This window comes from Gopherus flavomarginatus, chromosome 2 (assembly GCF_025201925.1).
Source record: "Gopherus flavomarginatus isolate rGopFla2 chromosome 2, rGopFla2.mat.asm, whole genome shotgun sequence".
NCBI classification, from domain to species: domain Eukaryota; kingdom Metazoa; phylum Chordata; order Testudines; family Testudinidae; genus Gopherus; species Gopherus flavomarginatus.
In genome coordinates, this window is record NC_066618.1 from 223,426,796 (window position 1) to 223,454,185 (window position 27,390).

The window sequence follows — 27,390 nt, forward strand, 5'->3', positions numbered from 1 at the left end:
GGCTGTAAAATGTCCACCCGTCTGTGCATGTTCTCTTGAAGAAACTCCACCTGGATGCCAAGGAATGTGGCTACACTGCATAAAAAGCCCTCTGGAATAGAGGGGGAGGACGAACCAAGCAGCACGGCATCATCCAGCAATAAGGAAGAAGGTTTCAGCTAAGCCAAACTGACTCTCACCATGGGAAGACATCCCAAGAGGGAGGACTCCAGCAGCTCTGCAGGGAGGAAGTCCACCCACACCTGGGCTTGCAGCTGGTCTGAAACCACCGCCGTTGACCTGATGGGTGACTTCAGCATCTAATGGAATGAAGAACGGGATCTCTGGGAATTCATCAGGGGATGACAAGCAGGAAGATCATCAGAACCTTGGAACTCATCAGATGATGCAGAGTGGGAAGATGATGATCCCAACTCGGAATCAAAAGTGTCCCAGGATCTCAGCAATATGGGCGGAGCAAAGCCTGAGGGAGCCAATAGGCAGTCTGATTCATCTGTCACCTAGAACGAGGCAGGAATTACCAATGAAGGAAGTACCCTTAGTACAGAGCATGCCATTGCTGAAGGCAGTGTCCGTCACAACATAAACAGCAGTACCCGAGCACCAAAATACATCAACATCAAGGATGGCAAAAGCTGCCCTGGGAGCTCCTACAGCATTTAATGCAGTGAGTCGGAAGAGGGTCTGGTGCCAAGGTCCTCCCCAACTGCTTCTGGTACTGGCTCCATTTCTACCACAGGGAGGGGAGATCTGGATGCAGTGTTTTCAGACACAAGGGTTCAGTGGCTCACTCCATCAGAGGGCTATAGGTGCCATAGCCCTCAGAAAGTCCTGGATGAAGAGTGAGGTTGGGACCAAAAGGCAGAGTAGGTCTGCGGCTGCTTGGTACACTGGCAGCATGGATGCAGTCAGTACCGGCATCTCCCTTATCAGTACTGGACTCAATGGATGCCTTGAGGCCTGAAGTGGAGTAGATGGTACAGGATTTCTGCCTTTCCCATTCAGTTCCAGGAAAGGGTCAGTGGTACCAATGCCATCCCAAGTGTCGGAACTGGTCACATGCCAATCTGCACTTTATGTAGGGGAGGCAGAGTTGTCCCACAACTTGGAGTGGTACCAACTGGTCTTCTGAGACCTCTTTCTCGGATCCTCTGTCTCTTCAGCAAGGCACTTGCCTCAGAACAAAAGGAAGTAGTGCTCTCCAAGCCTGAGAGTGATTTTCAACCCAAGGAAGGCCTCAGTACCAGATCAGACCACATGGTCTTTTCAAGCAGGTGCTGCTTGTGGTGAAGGTACAGCACCACCTGAGTCCTCTTTTTAAACAATTTACAGATCAATCAATGCTCCTTAAGGTGGGCCTCGCTAAAACAAAGCAAGCACCTAGTATGGGGGTGGCTGTTGGAGAACATCTGTCCACAAAATAGACAATGTTTAAACCCTGGTGAAGGCATCACTGAGGAACACTATCTACTGACTACTAACTAATACTAACCATCTAACCGTACACAAGAAACTAGACGAAGACTGAATACAAGTTTGTGAGACTACAACCACACAGAGCTCCAGCCACAGGCGGTGAGAAGGCACTGAGAGGAGTCAGGGCACTGCCGCCTCATAAAGCTAAGGGAGAGACAACAGCCATGAGGCGCTAGTGATGCCCCTCTACAAGTACTGTTAGGCATAAGTCTCCAGCTCCAGTGAGCTTGGCGTGCACACACCTAAGTGGAATACACATCGGCATCCACTCAAAGATGAATTTGGTACTATTTCCCATACCGCACTTCCAATTAAGAAGTAGAGGAGACTGGATAAATACAGATGTGAGTAGGATGCTTACTGGAGTGAACTTTGCTTACGTGAAGAAGTTAGTACAAAAACAGTTGAATTTAAGCCACAACAAACCAAACAGGGTGAATACTTAAGTTTAAAAGCAAACAATATATTCCAAAATAAAAACATAACAGGAAAGTAAGGGGACCAGTTGTTCTGATTTTATGGGGACAGTCCCAGTATTTGGGGCTTTTATTTATATGGACTCCCCCCACCCCATCCTGATTTTTCACACTTGCTATCTGGTCACCCTACAGCAAAGCTATAAAGAGTGTTGGTATTATACAAGAAAATAAATACAAAAAAGAAAATTAAGACCATGTATCATTCTAGTCTTGTGAGATTTTGTAAATGGCATGCCTCTATCTTGTACTTTCTAATAATATATGATACACTTCAGAGGTATAGGTACGATGAATAACTGAGAGGATAAGGTTTAAATACTGAATTAATTGGCTTATTATCTGTTTTAAAAGAGAATAACTGTTTGCTGGGATGTCTTCTGACATCTAAAAAGCCAGCAGTTATAAGACCCTTGACTTTTAAGGGTCCTGTTGTATTGATTTCAACAGTCACAACAGTTCTCAACCAATTATCTGCTACTAAAGGCTTGAGCAAGACACTGTGGCTCAACTTCCACTTGGAGAGGTGGTGGTAGGGATCCCCCAACCAGAGAGGCAAATGCAAGGGCCCCTTTTCCTGCCCAAGAGCAGCAGCAGAGATCCCAATTCCCACAGAGAAGCAGAAGATTCCCACCTTTCCCTACCCGAAAAGCCAGGGTGGCACAAGAGAGACACACCAATATTTACCCCAGCACCCAGTATGTATCTGTTTCGGGGGCTGGGAGGAGACCAGTGCATTTTTCTCTTGATGCCAGAGTCCTCTGCTTGGATGCTGTTGGTGGGCACCCTAGAGCTCTGAGTCTCGGCATTAACACCCTGTTGAGTTGGATGGGGCAGCTCTTTCATCTCAGAGATATTGTTTCACGCTGTCTGCTGATTCAGGCAGACATCACTGCATCAGTTACTCTTAATACACATTTTCAAGGGTTTCTTTACAACCATGAGGGCTAGAAACTTATTTATTAAATGAAATCTGGAATTCTGGTATAATCACATGATTCCAGGAGCTAGGGTCTTACGCACAGGCATTTTGTGCTTATGCTCAATTGCTGAAGCCATAGAGGCTCCTCTGCTATGTTCTACACATACAGCACTGCAGCCATCAGCTCTCCCACATGTGTCAGTATATCTTTCCATCTGCCTTATACAGCTTGCATAGACAGTGGGAAGTGGGACCAACACCAAGGAAATGAGGAGAGAAGGGAACCTGGACACAGATTCTGGGTAATGCAGAATCTGGGAGGCCAGACGCTGACCTCCACTATTCAGTGAACGGAGGGCCCATAGTAGAATTTTCTCTTCCCCACTCCCGGCCTGAGCCCATCTCAGCTCCCACTCCTCTCGTCTAACTGCAGTGCAAAGGGAAGTACGAAAGAGACCCAGAAAGACAGAACATAGAGCTGACAGTGAAATGGGAGGAAGGACACATAGTTGATTCAAAAACAGCTGCAGCCGTAGCACCAGACAGCTAACACCTTCAGAAAATTAAGACCCCAGATATGGAGAGAAGATGAATGAAGGGATAACTTGGGGGAGAGGGAAGAAGACAGAGAGCTGAGGTCCTTAAGGAAGACAGCACAAAGAAGGAGTGATAGGAAGGGAATTAAAGAGACTGGAAGTTTGGAAAGAGGAAGGAAAGAATAATGAGTGGAAAGGAAACACTGGAAGGACCAGCGACTGTAAGAATTTTTGGGGAGGCTAGAGTGTGTGTAGAGTCTTGTGAAACTGGAAGGAGGTACCAGAATCTGAAAAAAGGGATACAGAAAAATAGGATTTGGAACATCAGCCAAGGACTGCTACTGGAGACACCTGGAAAACAACAGAAACTGAGAAGTTCAAAGATTGTTAAGAACACTAGAAGAAGCCCAAGCAGAACATTCAGACTCAATGAAAGGAGGAGGGAACTCAATGCACAGCTTGGGAGCCTGTTAGTTTCCCATTCTTGCTTCCCCAGCCATATGGAGCGTTCCTGGATCTCAGGAAACTGAAAACAAGGAAAAACAATGAGGAGTCCTTGTGGCACCTTAGAGAGACTAACTAATTTATTTGGGCATAAATTTTTGTGGGCTAGAATCCACTCCATCAGATGCATGGAGTGAAAATACAGGAGCAGGTATAAATGCATGAGAAGATGGGAGTTGCCTTACCAAGTGTGAGGTCAGTCTAACAAGACAATTCAATTAACAGAAAATTAGTATTAATTTGCAAACTGGACACCATCAAATTAGGCCTGAATAAAGACTGGGAGTGGTCGGGTCATTACAAAACCTAAACCTAATTTCCCCCATACTTATTTCTCCCTACTGGTACTCCCATCTTCTTGTCAACTGTTTGAAATGGGCCACTCTCATTACCAGTACAAAAGTTATTTTTCCTCCCTTGGTATCCTACTGTTAATTGAATTGTCTCATTAGACTGACCTCACACTTGGTAAGGCAACTCCCTTCTGCCCATCTGAGCTGGCAGCAACAAGGGCCAGGTTCAGTATCTAGGGGTTCCGTTTCAATAATGCAATGCAAAACCGGCTTGAGCCTCCACCCAGTGACCTAGGACAATTACATACCATCCCCAGGCGCCTTTAGGAGGCAATACTTCCCCTCTTGCAAGCACGGAGTCTGAGTGTAGCAAAATCCTTTTAATAAAGGAGGGAAACAATGTGGCATTATGTTGGGGAAACATCGCAAACAGGATTCATAACACAAACCATGAGCAAAAGACCCACCCCAAGTAAGTTTGGTGGTATCCTTTTCCCCTCAGGGTCTTAAGTCCAACACCCCAAAAGTCTCTTGAGTCCAGCAACTCAAAAGTCACCCAAAAGTCCAACCCAAAAGTTTCTGCCCCTGGTCAGTGCAGCCCCTGAGTTTGAAAGTTTATCTGCAGGTTTTACATACACCTCCAGGCTGGGTGGAAATGGGGTGGGGAAAGGGGCATATAGGGTGTTAAGGGGGCACCTTACATGGTCCGAGGCCGGCTGCAGCAGAACCGCATGGAGAGCCGCTCCACTCCACCAGCCATCCCACAAACTGCTCCGCTCTGTTATCCACTTAGCAATATATCTTCAGGCTCCCACAGTAGTTAACACAGCACTCAGTGATCTCAGCTCTTAGTAATTTTAGCTCTTTAGTCATTTCAGCTCTTAGTAGGGGAGCCCTAGTGCTGGTGCACCATTGGCCCAAAGTGAATTCAGCACAGCAGCCTCTAACTAGACTCTTAATGGAATAAAAATTAGCTCTGCTATTCAACAGTGGAGAGAGGAGGAGCAGGAGGAGGTAGTGGTGGTACAGCTGGCGTTTCAGGCCCTCAAAAGGGATCCATACCATAAGATAAAAATACCTGTCCCCAGCCTCTCTCAATTCACTGGGTTTTGGAACCCATATCCCTTGTCTAGCGAGTGCTACTTAGTTGATGGTGAGTCCCTCTGTCATAAAACAGTTCCATTGGCCTTGATTCACATAATCAGGGTAAGAACACTTTATTCTTCCTGCCCCAATAACAGAGAAACTAGGGATCCCACAGCAGCCAAAGTTACCATTTGGGTGGCTATGGGCTCATGCTAGGCGGGATGGGTGTGCCTATACAAACAAGACTAGCCCCTGACGGTCTTTTCCACAACTCGCCACAATTCACCACCAGATGTCAGGGTAGAGCTCATCCTGACTCTGCTTACACATATAAATCAAAGAAAGTTTAAGAAAATTTACACAGAACAACATGAGTTTACAAATATCAGAGAGCACTGCAATGAAGTATGGTTTATCATAACTAGTCTGTCCTTCACACTTAATACTTCAAGGCTAAGATTTTTAAAAATGAGACTCTACAGTAAAACTACAACTTCCATATTTTAGCACCTAACTAAGCAGCCTGATTTTCAGACGTGACGAGCACCTAACAGATCCCTCTGACATCAACGGGTCATTTAGGTCAAATACTCCATATATCATTATTGATCCCCTGAGTCATCCAGTTCCCCAAAATGCTGTATAAAAAAAAAGTATGGTAATTATAGTTCCATTCAAAGCAGGCTGGAAAATGTGTGAAGTGCTGAAGTTCATATAGTGTGGTTTTTAGGCAGACTAACTTATTAAACAATTATCTGACATTAAAATAAAAATCATGTGTAATTCTTACCATGGAATTTTCTCCTTCTCAAGCATACAATCATGCTGCAAACATAAAAGATAAATTTTACTAAGGCATCTTGGTCAAATGCATGTTTTCTAATGTAAAAGGTCACTAAACTTTACATTGCAAGAGGGCCATGTCAATGTACATAAACATGAATTTGTTTTTACCTGCTTTAAAAATAATTATAGCTAATGTGTCTTTGGAACTGTGTAGATCTCAAATATATATGGACTCTAACATCCTTTCAGTTAAATAAGATAAACGATAACCAACCCTAAATAAGAGCCTTTTTAAAAAAAACTTCTATTAATAGCTGTTCCATACCACACCAAAAATTATGAATAAATAATGTTAGTACTCAAAAACAGTCTTTGTCAATACAAAGGAATACCAATATAGATGCCATTTTATACACATTATCTATTACCCAATTTTGTAATGTACCTTTCACACAGTTTCTCCACTTTCTTCAAAAACATGAAGCAGACAGGGTAGGTTCTCCCTTTAACTTTGCTAATTGCTATTTGAAAAACCTCCTCATATAAGAGTATATTCTCTCAATGACCCTGATCATGTTCACAGAGAAGTGTGTGGCAAATTTCCTATACACACACATATGCATTTTACCTTTCTTCTACCTATCTGCCAGTATGTTTCACTTCCGTCATGTCTTCTTTTCTCCCAACTTACCTTCCCTACTCATATTCTTTTTCAAAATGTATATGCCTGCTGCAAGTCACCTTCCAATCCTCCTGCAAAGTCTCCCAAAGTCTGGGAAATCCAACATACCAAGCTCCAGGAAAAGAAGATGCATAAGTCTTAATTCTACCAACATATAACCAGGTAAGAGAAAATTTATCAACTCATGCTTTTTAGTGGACATTAGAATAAAGAAACACTGCCTTTTATTTTTAAATCAAACAACTATTAAATGCTGCTAAAAAAACAAAATCACTTATTAGAAATGACACAGAGGTGCATAGATCAATTTACTTATCTAGTTGATTTAGTGTCAAAAAAAGTTTTTTGAATACCATGCAATATACTGGAACAATCTGGCTTAGGAAAATCAAGATGTCCTCTATGTGCTTTTGGATGATGATGTGTGAAACAGATAGAGGACAGCTTGATTTTAATGAGGTAGTTTGACCCTCCAGGACTGTACATAGCTAAAACCTGTACATACCTTGACTGATAAATGAACTAGCTTGACACTGGTTTAGAAATAGTATACTACTTTCCATTATTATAAAAAAGAGTAATCCTTTTCAAAGATACAATCTGGTTATCTATTCAGACCCAAGATTCTATTCATATTTGACAATTTTCAGTCATACAGTACCTGTTGAAAGGAGCTTTCTATCTTTACTTCCAGCTCTTGAATGTGATGAATAGCTTTGTTAACACATGGAGATGGAGTATTTACCAAAGCACAACTGCGACGCCTGGTGGGGTAACCTAGGAGCATCTCTTTATTCTTATCTGAAAAGAAAATACACACCAAAAGCCACATGAAATTTAACTGAAAAAATGCTGACATTTGTAAGTAATACATTTTGGTTTTATGATTAAGAAGACATAGCAACTAGCTCTAACAATGTGATTGCATTTTGCACAAAGTTCTAGCCATTGTCATTTACAACAGCAAACATCACATTTCAGATTTTAAGAAACTGCAAGCAGAAGTTGGCAGAGGATTAAAAATACAATCTAAAAGATGAAAGGAGAAACTCAAGAAAGTATAGAAAAATACAAAGAGGAAGAAACTAAAAAAAAAGAGAGAGAGAGAGAGAGACAAACAGACAGACAAGACAAAGGAGTTTGAGGCCAAAAAGCAATTTAATGCGTTCCTCCATCTACAGCCCATTACAAGTGAAATGAGTTTGATGGTTTATTTCTTGCTCTTAGTGGATAATTGTCCAAATAAGGAAAATGACAATGACAAGTAACAGGAAACAAGTGCCAGCTTCTGCTCTAGAAAGGCCCAAAGTGGAACAGAAAAGGTGAAAGAATATCTCTGGTGGACCTGCTTGGCAGCTTTGCATATACTACCCCTAGCTCTAGCCAGTGTATACTTTTACTTTTTGGAGGAATGAAAGCATAGAACAATCCTTTTTCATAAGGGGAATTAGCTCAAATGGTACAGCGCTCACTTAGCATGTGAGAGGTAGCAAGATCAATGCCCGCATTCTCCAGAAGACTTTTGTGGGGAGGGATAGCTCAGTGGTTTGAGCACTGGCTTGTTAAACCCAGGGTTATGAGTTCAATCCTTGAGGGGGTCATTTAGGGAACTGGGGTAAAAATCTGTATGGGGATTGGTCCTGCTTTGAGCAGGGGGTGGGACTAGATGATCGCCCAAGGTCCCTTCCAACCCTGATATTCTATGATTTTCATTTTGGGGCAGTGAAACTATCCCAGGAATAAATCATTTTAAGCAAACATATTAAAAAACTATAAGGTTTCCCTGAGTCCCCTACTAAATTCAAATGCAGCAGTACCTTATCAACCTGCTGAGTAAGGGTACATCTACACTACACACTGGATCGGCGGGTAGTGATCGATCTATCGGGGATCGATTTGTCACGCGTAGTGTAGATGTGATAAATCGATCCCTGATCGCTGTCCCGTCGACTGCTGAACTCCAGCAGTGTGAGAGGCAGAAGCAAAGTAAACGGGGGAGACGCGGCCATCGATCCAGCGCTGCGAGAATGCAAAGTAAGTAATTTTAATTCGATTTAAGATATGTCGACTTCAGCTACGCTATTCTCATAGCTGAAGTTGCATATCTTAGATCGATCCCCCTCCCTCGCAGTGTAGACCAGGCCTAAGAGACTGTACAACTTAAGGAAGGGTATCAGATTCTGACCCAAAATGTCATCTATTGAAGAAACCAGGAATCATGCCAAGCTGCTGAATCTAAATGAGAGTTTTGAAGAAAATATAGAGAATGCCATGTGGCTGTCCTGCAGGACTCCTGGATATAAACTGATGTAAGGCTAGCTACTGTCACTGATGTACCTGAGACTACATATACCTTCATATGCTCCGAAGATTCAATAAATCAATAAATCAGATTAAGATGCAACAATGAATATGATACAAGACAGCCATTTATATATAATTCTCTTGGAGTAAGTTTCACTTAATCTCTTGGTGTCAAATGAAACAAAAATGTTATAGACTTTTCTAATGACTGTAACCCATTCCAGATAAAAACCAAGGACCTTTTAACCAAAATTTGTGGTGAAGGGCATTATCAGGATAGGAATGATACCCTGCAGAAAATGTTGACATTATAATTGACTACAATAAACATCCAACACTGCCTCTGGAAGGAAACACAGATGACTGTATCTGGAGATAGCTAGCTAGCCATACCCCTACCGCACTCTCCTAACCAGTAACGCAGCAGTTGCTCTCCCTCTATGCTCTGAGGCACAATCTCTCTTGCAGGTCCCTCTGAAGTACTGCAGTTCTACATCATGCATAATGTGGGCCAGTACCTAAAAGGCATTATCTGGCTCAAAGGCTGCACAATTAAAATGGAAAAATACCAGGAAATGCAAGAGTTAAGAGTCCTAGAACAACATTATTTCTAATTTATTGTAAATACATAGAATCTTCTATTCCCAATTTCTTTATTAAAACTGTACTAGATTAATCTTTTTGAAATATATTTCCAAAGACATGAAGGATATGGCCAAATTAATATTGCTGTGAGCGTTGCAGTTCCTAATTTTCTTCATATCACTAGTTTAACTGAGCAAGCTCACTTTTCCTTCTTATTTTTTAAAAATTGGATTCTTAAATTCTTTTATTTTATTAGATAAAGAAAATTACCCTCTAACTGCTCAATTTTCTCTTCAATAGATTGTAACCATGGGTTACAAGCAAGACTTCACAAATCCACTCACTGGTGGCAAGTAGGAAATGTACCTTGGTGAAAGGCGTCCCACTCATCATTTTCTGCAGAATTTAAAATTTAATTTAAAAGGACACAATCTCAAATCTAATCAATTTCAGTTTTTCCAGACAGAAGAACTGAACTCTAACTTCAGGGGAAGAAGAGCTAAGAGTAGGTAGTAGCTTGAGTTTAGGCGTTCTATAGCACTCCCTCCACAACAGGATTGTGAAGCAGCACTGTGGGCATAAGGAGAGCTAAGCAAGCAAAAAACATATTAAGTACAGTTAAAAAAAAATAAAATAAAGCAATTACTTAAATCTTGTTTGAAGGCTTAAAGTCTGAACCAACTGAAAACTGTACAATACAAAGTATTTATAGGAAACTTACCACGTGATGGCTGACTACCATCCTCAGAAGAGCAGGAAAGTGACTCCATTGCAAGCACTGTTGCCAATATTACTTTGCAGCCTAATTTAAAAATTATATATTATTTATTAAAAACAAATACATTTATGTCATCAGTACAAAATTTATTTCATTCATATTAACTAGACATAATGTTGCTCAAAACCACCAAGAGATTTTTATTATGGGTTCAAATCTTCTGCCAATAGAAAAGCATGTGTGAGACAGCTGATGATATTACAAAGCAGCAGATTAAACCATTTTAATTAACAAAGTTTATTAAAAATAGTTATAAAGTTTGTGAATAAAGACCAAACTATTAACTCATTATTTATATGACCTGACTTTCTAAGCTGTGCATGCTATTTTGCATTCAGACATGATAACAAAAATTATCAAGGACTGTAAAGCTTTAAGAAACCAAATGGATGACCTACAATATAAATTCAATCCAAAGAACAGACAGTTGATGATGGTGCCTAACTGTGTAAAGTCAGAAACAACTGAAGAATTGTTGTCTGGATGAATAAAAGACACTCAAAAGAAAAAACTACTTACTTAATCCCATACAAGTTTATAGTTAAAGGTTACTACAATAAATAATATATACATTTTAAAAATAGCAAGAATTGAAAATAACTCAAATGACCAGTTAAAGTAACGTATTTCAATATTTTGTTACACTTACAGTTAATATATTCAGTTGAATAATATCAACATGTGAAAATTCACCTTATCTATTCCAAGAACAACCCATTAAACAAATAAATAAAAAGGCTAAAGAATGCCATCACACATACACATAAAACGGATATATATTATTATATTATATAAAAGTAGAGGGAATCTCAGAACGTTAGAGAAAGAAGAATCAGACCACTATGAGCTAAATACTGGACAACATTATGCAACTGAGTTCCAGGCTCAAAACTCTTTAGTTGTTCTCCTGCAGACTTTCTGCACACACAGGGCACAGTGATATAAATAATGGAAAAATGCAGTTACAGTTCACAGTTTGCTATTTGTTGTAAACTGCATGGTAACTTTTTATACAAACACCCCTTATTAGCCATTTGTGCAGATACTTCATTTGCCCATTCACAGATTTACTCATCTAATATTTTTGAAATCCCTGAAAGGATTATCTCCAACAATGGGCCTCAGTGTTTCTCAAAGGAAATTGTCAATTTGACTAAAGCACAAAATTTTAAATACATTTCTGACAGGACCTGAACAGCAGCTCTGTGGGTATGTCTACACAGCAAGGAAAAAACAGTGACTTGTCTCCTGCCAGCCACTAGGGTTTGCGGGGCTCGGGCTCTGTTTCATTGCTGTGTAGACTTATAGGCTCAAACTGGAGGCCAAGCTCTGGGACTCTTACACCCTACAGGGTCCTAGCCCAAGCCCTTTGAAGTCTACACAGCAATGAAGTCCCACAGCCCTAGCCTTGCAAGACCAAGCTGGCTAGCACCGGCTACCTGTGAGTGTCTAATTGCTGTGTAAACATACCTTGTGTGGCTCGAAAGATTCTCTCTCTCATTGACAGAAGTTGGTCCAAAAAAAGGTATTACCTCACCCACCTTGTCCCTCTGACAGCTGCTGGAATCCTACAAAGTGATGCAGAGCTATTCTGCTAGCTAACTCTGGCAGACAGACCAAGTTGTCCAGACTGAGGCCATGTCTATAAATCTGGCAAGGACACGCTATGCAAACAAGAGAGAGCTCTCCCATTAGCATAAAAAAAAACATCTCCACAAGCAGCATAAGCTATGTCATGCAGGAAAAGCTCTCCTGCCAACCAGGGCCAGCTTTAGGCCGATTCCCCTGATTCACTCTGTGGAAATACAGAAAAAGCTGACATGGATTTGTAGGGGATCTTAATGCATGACAGTCTCTGTTACCCAGAGTTAGGCTAGCTGTAACCCTAATAACGCGAGATTTGTAAAAGCAAGGATGTGTGAGGCAAGTGGAAAAGAACTGTGTGAGAAGTTGTTTTTCGACCTTGTGTAGATAATACAAATATGCAGACTGGCGTCTCTTAAGTGAGAAAAACAAGATATCAGGATGACCTATGTATAAACAAAATGCAGCTGTTGCTTATTATTGTCTATAACAAAAGTATAAATGCTTGCTGTAATTGTTTACCTGTTGAGAGACCTGTCTAGGAAGGGGAGACCCTATGTTCTAGTGCACTCTCTCCCTGTTGTAGCTGCTAAACAGAATAAAGTATCTGACTCTGCTGCACCCAAACAAAAAGCGAGAACTGAGTTTTTCTCTGACAACTCGAATCGGGCCCTGAGCCTAAAAGGGCCCTGCGCCCTAAAGAAGAGTGCCTAACTTTTTAATTTTTACTCACCTGGCGGCGGTCCCGGTCTTTGGCAGCACTTTGGAGACAGATCCTTCACTCGCTCCGGGTCTTCGGTGGCATTTCAGTGGCGGGCCCTTCAGTGCCACGGAAGACCCAGAGCGAGTGAAGGATCTGCTGCCAAAGTGCTGCCAAAGACCCAGACCGCTGCCTGGTATTCGAATGGGGCTCTGCACTTCCTAAAGCCGGCCCTGCTACCAATGTAACACTTATGTCACTCGGGGGGGGGGGGTGAGGGGGGAGGTAGAATATAGTGTAATGTAATGGAATATAGTGGAATACAGTGTAGTGTAGACAGCCTGAGTGTCTCTCTGACTCAAAGACAATTAGGAGTAGGGGCAGAAGGGATCACTCACGGTAAAGCAAACCAAGGGATAGCTAAATTCAGGACACAGTTTAAATTGCCGCTGTTTCTTGCTATTAAAGATAACATTAAAGGCAAAACACAGAAAAGGGGTGGGGGTGAGACACTATGTGTACACTGTGTTAGGAGCAGGGTTTGAATTTTTGAATTCCAGGTACTAACAGAAAGAACAGGAATACTCTTATCCTCAAAACAATGGCCTTATTGAAACAACTGTAAAAGTGCCCCAACTGTAAAATTCATATTTGATAAATCCAAGGGGGTTGACAAAAACTATTATCTCGCTCTGAGATTTTCAAAGGAGCCTAAGGAAGTTAGCCACATAACTCTTTTAGGCACCTCTGAAAATCCCAACCTCAGTCTATTCAAGAACTGGAATACACACGTTCACGAGTGTAACTGACCAGCTACTTCTGAGCTGCCTTCTCTTAATACTACCATGCACAAAGAAATAACTAAAACTTGAAGCAGAAAATCTCGGCCAGATATATGCTAGTATGAGAGGCAAATCAGCAACAAAAGAAGTATTACTATACAAATCTGTTAAATCGCTCAATACTTAACACTTCTACTTCTGTATGAGACAACACTACATGATTTGCAGAGACTCAAGGCAATTTGTGTTACAATATTCATTGAAGTGACACATGAAGACAAACACCACATTGTAGCTATTACCACAATATATCTTTCTGAAGTCACTGTATATTACTCCACAAAAAAAAGTAAAAATAATGGAAAACCACTGTGGATGCTTAGCTTCATCAGGTATACCATGTGTAAATTCTTCTACATTCTATTTCACAGCTTATTAAATATGTCTGAAGCTGCAGTTCACATATTCAACTTTTTAATTACTTTGTTGGTACTTTAAACTACAGTAACAGAAATAATAATTTATCAGGATAGCTATTAAAGACATCAAATTTATTACAGCAACATCTTAAATGAAAGGACCAGAAATTCCTCATGAAGAACAAGGACATCATTTTACACACTTGAGTAAAATTTAAAGTCAATTTTTTTAAAAAAAAATTAAAATTAAAGAAATTAGAACTCTAGTAATTATAATTACTATCCACGTAATGCAAATAATGATTAACACTTTCCATTATAAATCCCACCCACATCAAGGCTCTAGGATGCTCTATAGTTCATTTATATTATATATGTGGGTGGGATTTATAATGGAAAGTGTTAATCATTATTTGCATTACGTGGATAGTAATTATAATTACTAGAGTTCTAATTTCTTTAATTTTAATTTTTTTTTAAAAAAATTGACTTTAAATTTTACTCAAGTGTGTAAAATGATGTCCTTGTTCTTCATGAGGAATTTCTGGTCCTTTCATTTAAGATGTTGCTGTAATAAATTTATTTTTATACATACATTATAGATATATATATATATAACATTTTAAAAAAATAGTAAAGTTGCAAATAGCAAATACAAAATTCAACAAATGCTTCTTTATTCACTACATTCCCTTTCTGTCTTATACTACATACCAAACCACTACGCTCTGGTCCATTGGAGGTCCACACATGTCCTTAGTTAAAGCAGTGTAAATCTCTCTATGTGGTAGGTAAAACAGAATTTGGCCAAAATTAAGGAAAACATCAGCAAAACTATCTTCTCATTCTCAACATATTCCTGCCTCATTCATTGTGTACCATCCAACCAGCACTGTGAATGAGATATGATCTTGAGCAAAAACAAATATGTGGTCATGTAATTAAAAGACTCTCTAATAATGCATACAGAAAAGGATGTAGAGTTGAGACAACCATCATTTGTTAATGTGGGTATTTCCTGACTTTTGAGTGCTTCATTTTTCAATTTCAGCATTTAACCTCATTTTTAGTAGAGTCCAGGATTTATTGAAAGAAAAAATGTGCACTCAACTGAGGCAGAAATGCCTTTTATACATTGAATGAAGCAAGGCTCCAGCTCATTTAAAAAATATTAACAGATCATATAGCATGAGACAAGGATCCTCTGGGGTTATTTCCATAAACTTCAAATAAACTAGCTGTTATGAAGAATTACTTAGTCCTGTTTAGACAGTAACTCATGGCCCTCTTAATATGTGAACAGGGTAGCCAAACTTCCACTGACAGAGAATGAGGCTTGGGGGAAATGATAAAGGTATGGCTTGGTTGAAGAGAAAAATAGGGATAATCTTTGACAAATATCTGAGCTGTTAGCAAGAAGACCACCTTGTACTTATGGAATGATATATATAATGGGTGTGCTATTAATACCTGAATCTCGGAGACACTCAAGATTATGTGATCCCAATGAGACATGCTGCATCAAACATGCTGACAATACTTCAAACAGTCGTTCCATTAATTTGTTGAGTACTACATTTAAAGTCCAAGGACAGAGGCTGCTTCCGAGCAGGAGGCAATAAGTGAAATAGGCCTTTTAAAATTATTGTCATTGTAGGCTGAAGGAACATAGTCAAACTGATGGGTGAAAGGCCAAAACTGTAGCCAGATGCACTCTTATGGAACTGAAGAAGAGACAATACTGTTTGAGATACAGCTGGTAATCCAGAACAAAGAAAATGGAAAAGTGTTAAGAATCAGCTCCTTTCTGTCATCTAAATGGAAAACCATTTCCATTTTACAGAGAAGTTTTCCTGCTTTTCCATCAGAATCATCTAGCATTCTACAGAGCAATTGTGATCCAAATACATCAACCAGCCAGCATTCAGACTATCAGAATAACAAACTTAGAATCAGTAAGCAGAATCTGACTGTGCCTTAGGGACATTAGATCCAGAAAATGGAGAATCTGCTGCCAGGTTCGACAAGCCAAGGAATCAAAGCTGACAGGCCCAAATTGGGGCTAGGGATAAGGGACCTGGAGGGAACACACAAGAATGTTTGGCTCAACTCCAAGAGAAATGGATCTTTCCATCAGTTGTCCTGTACACAGATTCTGAAGAGAGGGGTCCTTTAATCAAGTAATGCTTTGCTGAATGAAATGAAGGGGACACCTCTACCAGCACATTCTGGTTTTGTCCACCACAGACAAATGAACAAGCACAGGAGGCAAAGATGTCTGAATATCCATATTGTTTAGAGGGGGAAAATTCACTGTTCTTCAGCTTTGAGTCTGAGGATGGGAATGACATATGCAAAAATAAATAAATAAATAAAAATTTAAAAAATTGACCTAGCAGTCAGAGACAAAATCTGATAGCTTGTCATCATCCTCTATTGCATGGGGCACAGAGTCATTTGCTGGTTTGAACTACAGTAAATGCTGGTTTCTCTGTAACTTTAAAAATCAAGATTTGAGGACTTCAGTAACGTAGCCAGAGGTTATGGGCCTAAAACAGGAGTGGGCGGGTGAGGTTCTGTGGATGGCAATGTGCAGGAGGTCAGACTAGATGATCCTAATGTTCCCTTCTGGTCTTAAAATATATGAGCTGTCTGAGGGTTTGATTGAGAAAGAGAAATTAAAAGACAGAAAAAGATGTATTAAGTCATCTGCGATATTTCATCACCTTGACAAAGGCAAGAGAGTTCCCTCCAGGATATGCTCCATTAAAATTGTGCATTCTACCTTCAAATGCCTCATACTACGGGGCTTCCATCTCTTTCTTTGAAAGAATATTCTGGGTGTGAAAGAGTAGAATTTTAATCAACTTCCCCAATGAACAATTTCACAAATAGAGGGAACAGCAATGCTCTCTAACAGATCTTTTACAGTCCAGTGTAAAGGATCTCTACATATGTAACCTGACAACAAAAGGGCAAAAACTCTTTTGAACATTTTATATTTCTTGAGGTTCAAAACAAGTGCAGTGTTGATCTTTAGACAGCTCAACATGAAGGAAGTCAACATCTAGAATATAAGATTTCAAAGTACATGCTGAAATCACTTACTGAAATGTATTAATGTAAACCTGTGTAAAGTAATGCCTGGTCTACACTATGGGGTTAGGTCGAATTTAGCCGCATTAGGTCGATTTTAAAATCCAATACATCCACACAACCAACTCTGTTCTGTTGACTTGAAGGGCTCTTAAAATCGACTTCTGTACTCTTCCCTGGTGAGGGGAATAGCACTAAAATCAACCTTGCTGGGTTGAATTTGGGGTAGTGTGGATGCAAAAAAAAGCTACTGGCCTCCAGGATCTATCCCAGAGTGCTCCAATGTGACCACTCTGGAGAGCACTTTGAACTCCAATACACTAGCCAGATACACAGGAAAAGCTCCGAGAACTTTTGAATTTAATTTCCTGTTTGGTCAGCTTGGCAAATTCAGCAGCACAGTGACCATGCAGTCCCCCCAGAATTGTAGAGCGTAGAATGTTTCCTCTCAATCTCTCACACGGCATGAGCAGGCCAGCTTCCAAAAACAAAGATTTGGCAGATTCAGTATAAAGCTTTTTGTAAACAATCAGCACAGAACAGAGGAATAAAGCAATAAAGAAGTTATAAGTAAGGCTACGATTTAGTCACGGGGGTCACGGAAGTCATGGAATCTGTGACTTCCAGAGACCTCCATGACTTCAGCCTGCAGTGGTAGGGAGCTGCAGGGTCCCCTGCCACCCAGGAGGGCAGGGAGATGCATGGTACCCCCGCCACTTCTGGGGCCTCTGGAGCTCCAAGCTGCCGCAGGCAGTGGGGAGACCCCGGAGCTCCCAGCTCCAGCAGGTGGCAGGGAACCCCACAGCTCCTGGCTGCTGCTGGCAGCGGGGAAACCTCTGAGCTCTGGGATGCCATAGGCCTGCAGAGCTGAAAACAGCGGGGGAACCCCGCAGCTCCCAGCTGCCACGGCTTGCAGGGGACTCACGGAGCTGTGGACCACGGGGGTACCCCGCAGCCCCCAGATACTGCAGGCAATGGGGGCCCTGCAGCTCCCAGCCCTGGATGCCAGGGGACCCTGGAGCTCTGACATCCAACTCATGGTGGCGGCCCCTGGAGTTCCTAGTCACCGCGCAGCTGCCCTGCTGCAGGCGGTGTGGAGACCTGCAAATTCCCATTTTGTCTCAGATATTTTTATTAAAAGTCGGGTACAGGTCACGGCTTCTGTGAATTTTTCATTATTGCCTGTGACCTGTCTGTGGCTTTTACTAAAAATATCCGACACAAAAATCTTAGCCTTAATGATAAGTAATAGCTGGAGAAATAAGTTTAAGTATTTTGTCTTTTTCCCCACTCTCTTTGACTGTTTTCTATTTAAGATTGTAAATTCTCAGATGATGTGCTTCAGGCATGTCACCTGAGACAGAATCACCACCTTATAGTGTGATGCTGGCAGACCAAGAGCCAGCTCACGTTAAGGCCCATACGCCTCACTGAATATTGATAAATGCATAGCTGGAAACCAGACTGACTCACCTGTGTGTTAGTATTGTTAAAACAGGTACTAGATTTATAAAGAAGTGTTTTAATGCTTGTAATTTATTAAATGCTTGTGAGTTGCTGCATGCATTAATCTTACTTATAATATCAGTATTCCATGTCATAGGGTAATATGTAACTTTGCTTTATAACTATAAAAGTGCCTGCTATGAAACTGGAAAGCTTCAGAGTCAGGATATTAGCATTACTAAGTGTGAAATAGTAATTTACCATTAGAGATATCATCTCCTGTCCAACAAAAAAAGGCCTGTAGACACCAGATGAACCATTGTGGAACATCAACTGACAAAATATTGTATTAATTGCTCCCCCATATCCATTAAAAAAGGACATGCACAAAGCTTCACCCCATCACCGTTTGAACTCTGGGGGAAGCAAATAAAAATCCCTGACCTGAATGATCTATATCACTATACTGCTTGGAATTTGGAGAGGGCAGTATTTCTAAGCATAAGAAAGGGATCCCCAAGCTGCTTAGCTTGGGTTAGCCCTAAAGGACATAAAGAGCTTGAATATTACAGCAGCTTCTATTACTTTTGGAAACCTATGACTGTAACTCATTTGTGTGTGTGTATGTTCACCTGCTTTAACCTTGTAAATAACTCTTTTCTTTTTCCTAATAAACCTTTAGTAAGTTTAACATAGGATTGGCTACAACCATTGTCTTTGGTGAGATCTAAGGTACAACTGACCTGGAGTAAGTGATTGGTCCTTTGGTTTGGTAGTAACCTGAATACTGTTGTGATTTTTGGTGTAAGGGGCCATCTGACACAAAAGCAGGCTTGCCTGGATGGCAAGATAAACTGAAGTGCCCAAGGGGACTGTCTGTGATTCCATGTTAAGGCTATTATAGTGCTTGAGGAGTTCACACTTAATACTTGGCTGGTGACTTCTAATTATAGAACACACAACCAGTTTCAGGTTTGTGCCCTGATTTGTAACAGTCTGCCTTGAGATTGGCACCCACGTTGGTGAGCCACTCCAGAAAGCGTGACAACCAGACAGAGCTATTTTGACACCATTTGTTAGGAAGACAGGAAAGCTTATGAATCACAAACCCTAGAACACAGCAAAGCCTTTGTATTACCCAGAGACAAGCATGGAGTTATGTACAACAGGGGTGTACTTTTGTGTATCCCTTAGAGTTTCACATTGTGTCACACAGCAAACACTAAATCCAAATCCCATTAAGACATTTGGGACAGGAATCTACGTCAGTTTAGCAGCATAATCTAGAGAAGACGACCAGCCAAATGATTAGGGTGTTAGCATGGAACTCCAGTGATCTCAGTTTAATTCCCTTCTTTTGTCACAGGCTTCCTATGTGACCTTAGATAAGATACTTAATCTCACTGTGGCTCAATTCCCCACCCCTAAAATGGGGATAATAGTACTTATCTAGCACACAGGGATGTTGGCAGGATAAACACATTAAAGACTCTGAGGCACTTGGATATTGTGGTAATGGGGACCATTTAAGTACCTAAGGTATATAAATAACATTGGGGTAAAGATGCTACTGCAGTACCTGTCTTCATTTCCTTCCCAGGAGTCCTGAGGCCAGAACAATAGCACCAGGGTTATTATTCTCTTCTCTGTTCCTCTGAGGTCAGGAAGTCCTAGCCGGTAGAAGAGCACTGGAGCTACCTCAATTCTATTGTTGGTATTGGATAGTCAAATATCCTAGTACTCTAAGACTCAACCAAAAATATTTTTAAAAGGATGAGTACAGCTGATGTTCATTCTCTCAGGCACACTGATTATCTGATCTTCCTCCCTACATGTGATTAAAAATAAACATCATGTAATTATTAGAGAGACTAGGTGGGTTAGGTAATATCTTTCATCTGACCAACTTCTGTTCGTGAGAGAGACAAGCTTGTCTCTCTAACATCCTGCAATCAACACAGCTACAACTCCACTACATATCATGTAACATTTCTATTGAGTAGAACAGCAAATCTTAAACTGACTCTTTCCATTCTATTTTATATGTCTAAACGAAATACAGTGAATACCGGTTACCATAGTAACGACAGAATTGAGGAAACTTAGTTTCAGTATAATTGCTCCATATGTTTGTACAAATCACATCTCTTACTCTGAGCATTAAAACTGAAGAGCGCTTTTGACCTCAATTTTTTAAAAAGAAATAATGGTGAAACACCATTACAATAGTTTATATACCTGGAAGATGATACACTGTTATCTTTCATTGATATATTGTTTTATATTACTGTATAATTTTTGTAACCTGCCCCATTCAATTATTTTTCTATTTGTTTATTGTAAGCAAGCCAAAGTCTGATAAAGTTGCAATTTCAACATAATAAAGTATGAGAGCAAGGCCTATTGAGTTTCTTTTCATTTAATTTGGATGAGGTTTATTTTGGATGCTGGACAATTTGTTTATTTAGATTTAAGTAATAGGGAAAAAGATGACAAAAGTTCTAAGCTTCCGGACACTCACCTAATCTTACAACAGCATGATTTACCCAGCAGCATAAAAAACAGGCATCCAGCAGGAACGAATTAACTCAACTCAACCAGCTAGTGAATCAGCTACACCAAACCTCTTTTCCACCCCCCTCACCACATCATCTCCTGGAACATGCCATAAATCTTCTCCAAAACCCGATATTAAATGAATGGCAGAATATTGAGATTTTTATAGCTGCAGTCTAATGCTGGACTTCATTCAACTATACTGCTTTATTTGCTAAACATTTTTAGGTCATTTTTGTTGCTGCAGAGATCCGAGTGGCTCTTTGGCATCTCCCATCAATTATAAGTTATTATATTATAACAACGATGGCCATGATATCAAAACAAAACAAAAAAGCAATTTACTACGTCTAAATATTAAAGCAATGTTGGTCCTGTATAAAAAGGACCCCAATTTAGTGAATAGTGTTATATACCTTTGGCGGTTCTATCAATGTTGATTACATGAAAATATATAGTGCTCAGCTTCTCACCATCTAAGCAAGTATAATGATTTCCTAATAGTTTTAGGAATAGGGTAGTAGCAGGCTGGCATCCCTATAAATTCCTTGAGTCTCACAACAAAGGGGAATAAACCATTTCCCTTCCCCCTCCTCCCTCCCCTCCAGGTATTCCCTCCCTGGGCTCCTGGAGAGATATACAGATTCAAGCTCCATGAATCTAAACAAAAGGATTCTCCCTTCTCCTTTCTTCCTCCCAGATCTTTCCCGCCCTGGGTACACTAGGACATCACCGTGATTCAAACTCCTTGAATCACAACACAGAGAAATCAGGTGGGTTCCCCCCCATTTCTCTCCCCCTCCCTTCTCCTTCCCTGTTAAGTACAGACTCAATTCCCTTGAGCCTCAACAGGGGGAAAAATCAGACAGGTCTTCAAACCAAAACTTTTAATAAAAAAAAAAGAATAAAGAAAATCACTGTAAATTCAAGATGGAATATTACAGGGTCTGTCAGCTTATAGACACTAGAAAGAAGCCTCCCCCCCCCCCGCCAGCAAAATACAATTTAAAATACTTCCAGCAAACTACACATTTGCAAATAAAGGAAAACAAATAAAAAGACTATACCGCCTTTCTACCTTTGGTGCTCACAAAATTGGAATAGAAGATTAGAGATCCTGTAGGTACGTGTGGTCACTCTCAGAGCCCAGAGAGAACAAAGCCAAACCCAAAAAACACAAACAAAGGCTTCCCTCCACCGAGATTTGAAAGTATCTTGTTTTCTGATTGGTCCTCTGGTCAGGTGTTTGGTTCCCTGTTTGTTAACACTTTACAGGTAAAAGAGACATTAACCCTTAACTATCTGTTTATGACAGGCACTCCTAGCAGCATGGGGGAGATCCTACCCACTTTCACCTCCTGGAACATCCTCTAATTGCAGGAAGCTTGGAGGCTGCTGCCTAGGCAGCACAGAAGTGAGGGTGGCAATGTTGGGACCCGACCCTACAACAACTTTGCAATCCCCTCCCCCCACAATCCCATTTTGGGTCTGGACCCCCAGGGTCACACCACCATGAAATTTCAGACGTCAACATCTGAAATCAGGAAACTGACCAATTTTACAATCCTCTGGCCATGAAATTGACCAGAATGGACCTTGAATTTGATAGGACCCTAGTGATATGTCCTGGCTCCACTGAAGTCAATGGCCAGACTCCCACTGACTACAATGGAGCCAGGATTTAATTCACTGTGACTTACAAAATACATATACTTTACATTTTATAACTCTATCAACCAACATCACCCTAGAAAACCCAACAAATCAGCAACAAACTGTGTATCACAAGACTGAAAACAACTAAGCTTTCATTTTAATCTTACAATTTTTTCATATTAAACACTTTGACAATGTTTTCAGCTGGCATTTTAGGTGTCATTTAAAGGGTCTGTGTGGTGTTATACTTTGCTAAAAGTAGTTCCTAGCCACAACTGGCCTAATTGTGGTGTGCTGAAAGGCTAAAATCTTCCTAATATGATTGTCCTTCAAAAGTGAATGAAGGACAATCTTTACAGACCTATTTATTCTATAAAGCAAGACTTCATTTTAAGGCATTGATCTTGCAAACACTAGCTTGCTTAACTTTAAATATGGGAGTAGTCTCATTAAACAAGTCATCCCATTGAACTTTAAGTTAAGCACCTGCACAAATCTTTGCAGGATTTAGATCTAAAAAAATATGTTTGTTGTTCAGACAAAAACAGTTCTTTTCAAGAATATTATAGTTTAAACAGAGTCCTTGTTTCCCTTTTATGAAGATACCAGTATTGTTTTCTAGTTCTGAATGAAGCATGATTATTGCAGAACGTTATGTACTATAATACAATACTGTTCTAAATAAACAAATCAATGAAAATCAATATTTTAAATACAGAGCCATCTCTATTTTAATTTCCCATTTTAATTTTATTTTGTATTTTAAAACTTCTATGTGGTTTGACAGAATAGGCATAACTTATTTTTACATGTGTTATAGTTACTTAAATTGAGTTTAGCTGCAAAAATTACAAAAATTAAATGAGATAAAAGTTTGGCAGGAACACAAGATATTTTAAAAACAAAAAAGAAACAGATCACACTACTAAACAGCATGAAGTTGCATCTCTGTGTGTTATACTAAGTTTAATTGAACATCCTTAGCCAAAGACCACATCAAGTGTTGAGTAACTATAAACATATTTCTGACTCCAGCTGAACATGAATATTTTGTAGCAGTATTCAGATCTCGGAAACTAATTATTTCCTGATGCTGTGTGAAATTGTTACATTAGAAAATAATTTTAAAAAAAATTTTTTATTCTTCTATTAAATATTAAATTATGATACTGGCTTTTGCATCATGAGCCGTAGCAAGGTAGAGAGTAACTCAGGCTGTTCAGTACAACTAATGTCGAAGAATAGTATTATTTGACATCGACTAAATTATACTCTTAGAGCAGGGGTGGGCAAACCACAGCTCGTGGGCCAGATCCGGCCTGTCAGGGCTTTCAATCCAGCCTGTGTGATTGCCAGCCCCGTGGCAAAGAGGGGCTAAGGCAGGCTCCCTGCCTGCCCTGACCCCAAGCTGCTGGTTGAAGTGGCCAGCACCACATCCCTGCAGCCCCTGGGGGAGGGAAGGGGCAGAGGACTCTGCACACTGCCCTTGCCGGCAGGAACCACCCCCTGCAGCTCTCATTGGCCGGCAACGGGGAACCGCGGCCAATGGGAGCTTCAGGGGAGGTACCCAAAGGCAAGGGCAGCACACGGACTCCTCTGCTAGCCCCCCTCAGGGACATGGTGCTGGCCACATCCAGGAACAGCGTGGGGCCAGGGAGCCTGCCTTAGCCCTACTGCGCACCGCAGCCACTGCGGAGCCACTCAAGGTAAGCAGCACCAGGCCAGATCCTGCACCCCAAAACCCTCCTTCACTCTGCACCCCAACCCCCTGCCCTGAGCCCCTCCTGCATGTGACCCTCAGGCCAAAAAATTTGCCCACCCCTATCTTAGAGGATAGAGGAGCAAGGCGGATGAGATAATATTTTTTACTGAACCAACTTCTGTTGGTGAGAGAGACAAGCTTTCAAGCCACACTGAGGTCTTCTTCAGATCTAGGAAAGGTACTCCAAGCCTCACAGCTAAATTCAGAGTTATGTTAGCACATATTTTAAGGACCATTCAAGGCAACTACACTGCATACTCTTACAGGAGGGAAGCTGTAAACAGGGCTTTGAAGGGGCGGGGCAGGATTAAAACAGGGAAGATAGTGGAGGAAATAATCAGTATCTCAATAATGACTGGAGCAGCTGAAGGCAACAAGCTAACACTTCCTTCTCTTTCCCACATAAAGCCTGCCCCCAAAAAACAACATAGGCACATGCGCACACACCACCTCCCCCCTAGTTACAGCATAAAATGCAGCAAGAAGAAATGTTGGGTTTACTGTGTTTGTGCTCCACAGCTCAATAATTCAAATTAAATAACTATTTTCAACTGCATTCAAATAAAAGCACTTTGGATAGTTTATTGAAAACATCCAGAAAGTTTTATTTGATTAATTTAAAACGTATCATTTATGAGTGCAGGAAAAGGAGATTGTTTTTAAATTGTTAGATTTACAGGGTTCTACATAACAATACTTATATTGAACACTAATGGACTCTTGGTACTATACAAAAAAACAGTCAATGCCACAAGGAGCCTATATACATTACTAAATCAAACAAAGACAACACAGTTCAGACACACAATAAAAAGAGTTCCGTATTTAGGCCTGGTGTGCACACCATTTTTGTATTGGCATAACTATGTCGGTTAGGGGTTTGATTTTTTTTTTTTTTTTTACACAATATAGTTATCCTGGTATAATACTCCAATCTCCTTCCTGTGAGTCAATAGCTAAAAGAGTAAAAAACACCTTTGTATACTGGTATAAATACCAGTATAATAATAATGCTTTAATTATATCAATATAGTTAAAATGGTAGACAAACCACTTTGGAAGTAACATTTTGTGCAGACAAGCCCTTCGGTATGGTGAGCTTAAAAGAAGCATACTATTATCGATATTCAATACTAATTGTTTCTTGCTCATACTTCTTAAGGCAGAAGGTCTAGAAATCTAGAAATTTTATGTAAAATTATGCAATACCCTACATTGGTGCATATGCTTTTTTCCAATGAACAAAACTGTTTCTATTTTCTATTCCTACCCCTAAGCCCTACATGAGGCAAACTATAAAAGTCAATAAAAATAATTTATTATGACATTTAAGTCACTTTAAATCCTAGTAAAATTGGATATTAAATACAAACTAAAGTTAAATGTTTGGGTTTACCATTGTCAAAAATATACTTTTACAAATTTTATCTAGTATGAAGGACCCCAAACTACAGGAACTACTTAAGGCAGATGAATCCAGATACCAAAACAAGAGGGGGAAGTACTCTGTCCCACTCAAACCAAGAAAAATGTTACAAGTCTGTCTCATCTTACGCTGGGGTTACGTTCCGCAGTCAGCACATAAAGTGAAAATCGCGTATAGTCAAAATTACATTGAGTGTAATGGTGGGCGGAATCACCCGCACTACAGAAACAGTATTTAAAATTGCTATTTTTCTTTTTTTTTCTTGTTTTTGCTGACCGCGTAAAACTGAAATCGTGCATGTTAAATGCGCCTAAGATGCGACAGACCTGTACACAGTCTACAGGACCCCAGGCAACAGGAGCCCTGGAGCTTCCAATTCCTTCAAGGGGAGACATTCACACATTGACTCTTTTTCTGGGGGGCTATTTCAGACCTGCCTACTCAGGTCTGTGATGAGACATTGAGATTGAAGTCCATCCCCAAACAGTACTCTGCCATTGCTGCCAGTCATGCCCTGTTCCTCCTCTCCCACTTAACTCCGCTTTGAAAACCCCCCTGTGCACAAGGTGTGAGAGACACTTTACTTCAAACCTATAGTCTCTATGTGCATTTTTTCTGACCAGAAAGAGGGATCATAGGACTGGAAGTGACTTCCAGCCCAGGGGAACGATGGGATGCAGAGCTAGGACAGAGCAGTGGGATGGGTGCAGAGCCTGATCCAAAGAAGGAGTGCAGGTGCAGCAAAGTGGGGTAGAAGCAGTGGGGCAGATGCAGTGCTGGCGGATGGGAGCAGAGGGGGAGGACGGGGAGTTCAAACCTGGCAGGAGAAGCGGTAGGATGGGTGCAGTGTTGGGGAGGGGGGCAGAGGAGCAGCACAGCCTGGCTAGGGAAGGGGGGTGCATGCAGAGCCAGGAGTAGGAGCAATGTCAGGTACAGCGCTGAGGGGTAGGAGGCGGTGCAGAGCTGGGACACAGCAATGTGGCGAGGGTGCAAGGCGGGGACGAAGCGGAGCCTGCCTGGGCGAGAGGGGCGCGGCGCGAGAGACCGGGAAGTTACCTCCCAGCCCAGCCAAGTCCTCCGCGCGGACGCCAGAGGGCTAGTCACGGGGTGCTGCCCCGACCCGAGCCGCTTGAAGCCCGCGGCCACCAGTCACCTGCGCCCGAGGCTCCGTCTCTGTTCAGGGATCCGCCCATTCCCGCTACTCACGTGCTGAGTCCTCCCAGCGGCAAGGCAGAGCAGGGCCGGGCTCCGGGCTCCGGGCCCCGCCCGTTCCCGGGCCGCGGACGATTCCTGCTCCCCCTGTGGCGGTTGCGGGCGTTGAATTCTCCTCTCGGAGTTCGTTAGTGCCGTCTCCAGGCAACGGCAGCCAGGGAGCGTCTGCAAATCCCCCCTCCCTGCCAGGAGGTGACCCCCTGCGCGCCGAGGGCGGCCCAGCCCCATGTCCGGGGAGCGGGGTCATTGGCAGCTCAGCGCCGAGCCTCCCTTCCTCCTCCAGCGGGACATTTGTTGTCATCCCAGCCCTACTGGGCTCGGGA

The 27,390-nt window shown here is 41.4% G+C and overlaps 1 protein-coding gene across 1 annotated transcript in view; it reads right to left on the bottom strand.

Annotated features, from left to right (window-relative positions):
• Positions 1 to 26,997, bottom strand: part of LOC127044711 (coiled-coil domain-containing protein 178-like) — a 268,745-nt gene extending 241,748 nt beyond the window's left edge. Inside the window, exons 1-4 of the mRNA XM_050939779.1 lie at positions 26,912 to 26,997; positions 10,372 to 10,452; positions 7,423 to 7,562; positions 6,084 to 6,118 (exon numbers count right to left, since the gene is read on the bottom strand). Coding sequence (XP_050795736.1) covers positions 6,084 to 6,118; positions 7,423 to 7,562; positions 10,372 to 10,420 — 224 coding nt within the window. The 5' untranslated portion in view covers positions 10,421 to 10,452; positions 26,912 to 26,997. The remainder of the gene's footprint in view (positions 1 to 6,083; positions 6,119 to 7,422; positions 7,563 to 10,371; positions 10,453 to 26,911) is intronic.
• Positions 26,998 to 27,390: the final 393 nt, after the last annotated feature.